This window comes from Rhinolophus hipposideros (genome assembly GCF_964194185.1).
Source record: "Rhinolophus hipposideros genome assembly, chromosome: 7".
Classification (NCBI taxonomy): Eukaryota; Metazoa; Chordata; class Mammalia; order Chiroptera; family Rhinolophidae; genus Rhinolophus; species Rhinolophus hipposideros.
In genome coordinates, this window is record NC_138053.1 from 21,599,418 (window position 1) to 21,606,269 (window position 6,852).

At 39.0% G+C, this 6,852-nt stretch overlaps 1 protein-coding gene across 1 annotated transcript; it reads right to left on the reverse strand.

Annotated features, from left to right (window-relative positions):
• Positions 1-362: 362 nt before the first annotated feature.
• ARL14EPL (ARF like GTPase 14 effector protein like) lies at positions 363-5,229 on the reverse strand (the record flags this gene model as incomplete). The annotated part of the gene is made up of 3 exons (XM_081052992.1): positions 363-585; positions 3,383-3,522; positions 5,134-5,229. The coding sequence occupies 3 exons, from the start codon at positions 5,227-5,229 to the stop codon at positions 363-365; spliced, it is 459 nt and encodes a 152-aa protein (XP_080909118.1).
• Between the last annotated feature and the right edge of the window lie 1,623 nt (positions 5,230-6,852).

Here is a 6,852-nt window from a genome sequence, read left to right on the forward strand (position 1 = left end):
ATGATAATATGGTCTTGTAAAAAGCTCTCAGCAACAACAGAATTTTGAAAATCTTAAAATTATGTTTTCTGAGATACCAGCAAAGAAGGAAGAGATTTTACATTTGAGGGTGGAGATGGGAGTACTGATGAGAGAGACTGAGAGCCATCCACTATCACATTCTTCAGTTACAAGTGAAGAAATTTGAGAAGACATAGTAAGAAGGTTCTAGAATGACTGCCCATTCTACATTGTTCTACAGCGTTGGATAACATGACTCAAGTATATTCTTCCCACATTTTCCCCCAAGCCATAGAAATCACCCAGAGAAAGAGATTGACGTAAATGTGAAGAAGGAACAAATCACTTATATGTAACAGCTCCTAGTCAGGAACGTCAAATGGCAGCCTGCTGATGACCTCTCCAGATTCGGTGACAATGGCATCATAAACCCATCTTCGGTTGCAGCGGCACTCAGGCCCACACTTGTTGGAGTTACACTTGGGGCAGGGGTAGAAGCAGCCCAGGCAGTTCTTCTCCAGGCAATCGCACAGATCAGCATCATTACAGAGGAGCCTGCCACTTTTATCATACTTCTTCACAACTCTGAGAAGAAAAAGAATGACACTAACACAACAGTATAATTTTCCTTAATGTTGAAAATAAATTATTATGCAGCAAACTTCGTAAATATGATTCTTTTGCTTGGAGAAAACGGCACCCTAAAGATTACTCAGCAACTCTTTAGAATATTGTATGGCAGTGACATCCTGGGAAATTCAGCCAATATGCGACCAATTTCCAATGCAGCCAAGCATATCATCAAGAGTAAAACTTCGTTTTTTCAGCATCTGGGGAATATACTATTCCACCTACGCAAATTATGAGGAATAGCTGATTAAAGCTTCTTCCTATGAATGCCCCGATTTTCCCTTTAAAATATAACCATCCTTGATGGAATTTTCCCTAGTAAATTACCCTCTTTTTTTCTTTCTTAAGGAAAAAGCACTACAGTGAACATAATAGTATTCACTATTTTTAATGAGTCAAGCATTAAAACTTAGTTACTACTGTCATCATTTAAAAAGTAAATAAAACAACTCCTTTGCTAACAGTCTCCAGTGCCATTGCTTCTGTTCTTTTCTGATTCTGTTTTTCACCCAGGGTGGAGGGAGGAAACAGGTGACAAGACGGTAGGATAAGCTCACCATAAGCTCTGAGCAGAGGCAAGAAGTCCTATACTAGAGGAGAACACTGGAGACTATACCTTGTTTCGCATTCCTACACTTTGTCAGCCTCTACAACATGTCCAGGAGGCAAAAGGCTTTCACAAGAATTGACCACCATCTTAACACCAAACCATTTTAAAATAAATCCTTCAAAACTGAGCTGCTGGAGAGACTGAGAATGACAGAAGTACCTCTATCCATTATTACCAGTTGAAGTCAAAAAAGGCCATCCATAAGCTAGTGTGATGAAGTTATGAACTTCCACCCTTTGTCCCCAAGCAGTCATAACACCTCCTCTATTCCTGCTCAGGTAAGTAATGCTGTTCCAATCCTCTTCCCTCTCCTAATAAAGCAGGGAAGGTTGAAGATCATTATGTGTACTTGCTGCCCAATTATCACACTTTGGTGGGAATGCTTCCAAGGAGGATTTACATTTGAAGCATTTCATCTGTGCAATGAAAACTTCCCCCACCCCCTCCCAAGCCCACCAGCAAATTCAGGTGTCAGCTGAATTTAAAATCTATTAATATTATGAGAATGATGGGAGTGGGTGGCCATCAGATTCCATCCTTCTACCTTGGCCTTAACCCAAATACTCCCTTCTTAACTCAGACATCAAGATACAGATTTTATAGTTTCCTGTCCATCCGATACTATCTTTTGCAAAATTATGAATTATCATACATACAAAAGTGTACAAAACATACATGCACAGATAAAGAATCATAAAACAAACTTCTACATACCCCCTGCCCAGCTTAATAAGAGTACTGCACCTTCAAAGTCCTCTTCATGTCCTACATATTACATCCCTCTACCCAGCCCACCAAGGGGAACGACACCTTCATATTACCGTGTTTCCCCGAAAATAAGACCTAACAGGAAAATAAGCTCTAGCATGATTTTTCAGGATGCTCATAATATAAAATAAGCCCTAGCGTATTTCCCCCAAAATAAGACCGAGTCTTATATTAATTTTTGCTCCAAAAGATGCATTAGGGCTTATTTTATATTACAAGCATCCTAAAAAATCATGCTAGGTCCTATTTTCCGGTTAGGTCTTATTTTTGGGGAAACACAGTATACAAATCATCTTCTTGTTTTACTTTTACTTATGCCACGTATGTGTAATTTGCTTTTTTATTCTACTGCATGATTTGAGATTCATCCCTGATGGTGTGTATAGCTATACTCCAATATTTTTACTTGTATATGTATTCCACTTTATGAATATACAAGTTACTTATCTTTTCCATTATGGGTGGGCATTTGGATTATTACTACTTTATTTTCTTTGCTATTGCAGTGATGCTATGAAACTTCTTGAACATATGTCCTATTGCACACGTGTAACAACTTTTCTAAGATATATACCCAGGAGTGAAGATGTTGGGTCATTAGGTACATAGGTAAAATGCCAAGCTGTTATTGAATAGTAGTTGTACCATTTTACATGCAATTCATGTCCGGTACCTTCATCAGCATTGATACCTCAGACTAAACTCTGCCTACCTGGGGAGTGAGTCACTTCTCCAAACTGTACTGATGGGCTTCAGCACCCTGAGTGTTTATTAGCCTTTTTTTCTATGAAATGCTTGTTCATTGTTCTCATAGGATTTATCTTTTTCTTACTGACTTGTAGAATTCTGTCTATATTTTGAACTAACCTTTTCAATTATAAATAACTTTTCCTACCTTGTGATTTGTCTCTCATTTTTAGGATGTCTTTTTAATGGGCATACGTTCTTAATTTTAAGGTAGTCGAATTTATCAACCTTTTCCTTTATGATTTACTTAGTTTATACTTCTGATGCACCAGCAATCATTGCACTTATGATACTTCTGTGCCCATTTGATACTTGAATCCATTCCCATGGTTATATTATTTCTCCTTAGAAAGATACATCTTTCTTACTTTTGATCATCTCTCCTATTAAAGCTATTACAGTAATCCAATGGCTTCTGAGGCCTTTTTTTTCCCAACTGAGTCCTAGTTTGGGATTAGTTTATTTCTTGAAGTTGCTAACTTCCAGACACCTGGAATGATATTGCATTTTAGAAAACATCTTTTAAAATCACAAACTAGAGGCAACCTTTATTTACTTTGTTTTGTCAAAGAGAATTTCATACATTTTATAATCTAACAGATCAAATATAATAAATCATGATCTTACTTGCACTTTACAGAAAAATATTCATTCATCTTCGACATCCGAGCTTTCTTTTTCTGCTGCCTTGTTTCAGGATTGAAGTCTGCTACCTGTGGTCCAGGGTTTTGAAATGCCAAGCATCTTAACTGCCGCTCTATCTGTTGCTATAAAAGAAATAAAATGTGTTAGGAGTGGGAATTAGACAGTTTTATCTGTTTTACATGATATCAAAACAAATTCTCTATAACTTTTACTGTAATGGAATGAAAGTACAGATGTATTACCTAGAGAAAGAATTAGTTTAATCTGATTAAGTTTCAAAAGATGTAAATCTCCCCAAGTTAGATCATTTTTTCTGAATAAAGAAATCTACTGTATAATGGATTGTATAATATACTGCCTAATAAAAATGCAAAAAAATAACCAAGTGGAATAGAATTCTTTTTATACCTATAAAACACCAGTTGGTTTCTCAAATATCATGGGGATGAAAGTCAGAATTAGCACTTCATGGTGGAGAAGGCCCTTCCAGAGTTGTTAACTGAAGAAACCCGGGTAAATTGTGTCAAACCACAGTGACAGCCCAGGCCCACACAGCCCTCCCCTTCTGCGCTGGGGGAGGTATTTCAGAACTACTGGCTGCCCTGGGAGGTGGGCTCCATCCGGGATCCCATGCAGAATGCAGCCACCTAAAGTTTCCACTCTTAGTCAAAGCCAGATATGAAGAAGAATATCTTGCTAGAAGACTTTGCAGAGTATCAGTGGAAATTTTCAAGTCTCTGGGGATCTTTGAATTCTAAATTAAATGGGGTCTAATTAGGAAGACAATAATGATGCTTCAATCAATCCTGATAACTTATTCTGAACATGTAGCACATGTGTCATGAGGGAAGAGAATGCTCTCTCAAAAAATTTTAGGAGAAAATAGATATCGGAGTGGCCCCAAAACAGATAGGCTAATATATACATGAAATACTACACCTGGAAACAAAAGGGTAAATTTCAATGTAACAAATTAGTAACAGAATCTCAGGCTTTTCTATAGTTTATTTAGTTTAATAATAGTCTAGCCAGTACAAAGTAATATATATTATAAATATAAATAATATAAATCTGTAAAATTGCATTTTGGTGTGTGTATGTGGGTTTGTTTTACAAAGTTAACCTTATGAAACAATTCTGTATTTAGGTATAGCTGTGAAACAAGTACAACTTAGTTCCACCTCTTACTATTCTTGGGAGCATAGCAAGAGTTTAAGAACAGCGACAGCAGGGTAAGCCAACCTGTGTTCAAATCTGGGCTCTGCCACTTCGTGGTGTGTCGTTCTTATTTCTCTAGCTTCAGTTTCTCCTTTTGTGAAATGGGGTTCACAACAGTATCTTGTGATAAGGATTAGGTAAATTAATATATACAAAGTTTTAGAACCATGACTAACACAAAATAAGGGGAAAAAGCAAGGGTTTGTTAAATAAAGACGCTTGACCATATTCTGTAGCATATTCTACTCCAAGGGCAGGATTTTACTGCACAGTCCACTGGGCTGAAAATCAGGGCACTGAGAGGCACAGAGGAGATGTGTGAGGTGAGGCCAGCTTTGCAGTGAGCAGCTAAGAGGAGGGAAAACCCCAGCATGGTGGCAAGGGGTGATGGGGGAGTGGGGGCACAGATCCTTCCTGACTGAGCCCACCTTCCCATCCAATTCCGGTGCCTCTCAGGGATGCCAAAATCAGGAACTCCCCAAATACCATGGAATCATAATATCCAGATACCATACCAGTTGCTTTTGTCCAATTTGACCATTTTTTTCAGGAAAATTTTGACCTGTGTGTCCCTCTTGAGTGGAATTGTTTTTTTCTGATTGTTCGTTCATTTCTGATCACTAAAAAAAAGCAACTGGAAAAAAAGTAAAACACATTAATTTCACACATCCCTGTGACTTTCCTGCTCTCTCCCTACATCTTACTTTCTTTCAAAACCAAACTTCCATCTGCACTCTTGGTTTCTTTTTTACCACTCATTCTTTTTTTTTTTTTTCCTGTTTTGTGTGTTCATTTATTTTGATTTTTAAATTCCACATGTAAATGAACTCATCTGTACATTACCATTTACTCTTAAATCCTGCATCTGACTCCCCCACTCCACTTTCCTGATGCTCTCTCTGCTCGTGTTCCATGAGCAAATCATTTGGACCCAGTTTTTAGCATCGTAGACCTCGCTGGAGCACGCAACCCTGGGGCTGTCCTCTCCCGCTTAAGAGCACTGAATTCTTAGATCTCCAGTTTCTCCCTTGACTCTTACTCCCTCACAGAAAGGAAAGACCTGCCAGTGTCATATGTCCCCAGTAACTCTGTGAAAATCTTATCCACTCCCATGGTCTCCGTTGTTACCTCTTCCGAGATGACAGGCTCTCTCTAAAAGCCCTAACCTCTTCACTCGAGTTATCTGAAAAAATTTTAATACAACTTGTACTAAATGGAAGTCATCAGTTTTCCAGAAAATTCAGCAGCTAAAATGCCTGTGATTTACTTTGAAATGCTTCAGTATATACACACAGGGTGACTGTCTGTGTGTGTGTGTATGTGTGTGTTTATGTATGTGTGTGACTTAGGTGAAGGTACAACAGGATGTGTCACAAATGCACAGCCCAAGCTTCCCTCCAGGCTCTGGGAGCAAGGATCATGCTCCAAGGGACGCTTCCACAGCCCTCCCGCTTTCCTTCTCTCTCAATTGCCGGTGCTGACTACAGGACACTGTTGCTACCAAAGGAAACTAAGAGTGATGCTTTACTAAGTTGGCCTGGGTCATTTGGCACCACCACTCTGCCTGCCAACTGGAAATTCCATTTCTAGACATGGATCTTCATTCTGCCGAAGTCTAGGGGTCACTAGACACTGACTGCTCCCCCTTCTGTATCCCCCTCTCCAATTCCCAACATCAGGTTAGGAAGTCAGGTTGATTTTTCCCTCCTAATATCCCTAATATTGATTCTCCTTTTCCATGCTCTATCAGGTAGACTCCACCCTGAAGACAGCAGTAGAGAGACTGACTAAACTTTAGACAGAATTTCTCTTCACCATATGCCTCCGATCTCCCTTTTCTTAGAGGTTTTACTTCAAAAAACTTGGAAATTCTTTCTCTGCCCCACTGAGATGTGAATCTTCCAGCCTCTCCCAGTTTTACAACCCAGAAGAATCTTCCTGAAAGATTAGGAGCTATCCCTTTGAAATGCAATCAGCCGGAAAGATAATGCCCATTTGCCAGTCTCTATGGGAAGGTAGAAGCCTAACTTGCTAATTGGTGGATGCCAATTAGCAAGCACAGGTGCCAAATCAAGAGAAAAACATTTGCAAACTCGGGAATAATTCAATGTGCTCAACACATCCCAGTGATCTATCCTCTTTCTTAAAGTACTCCAGTATTTTCCTCCTGCATTTTGTTTAAGCAGGCTGCGTTTACACGGAGTTCTGGTTTCTCTCTCCTATTACAATAGCCT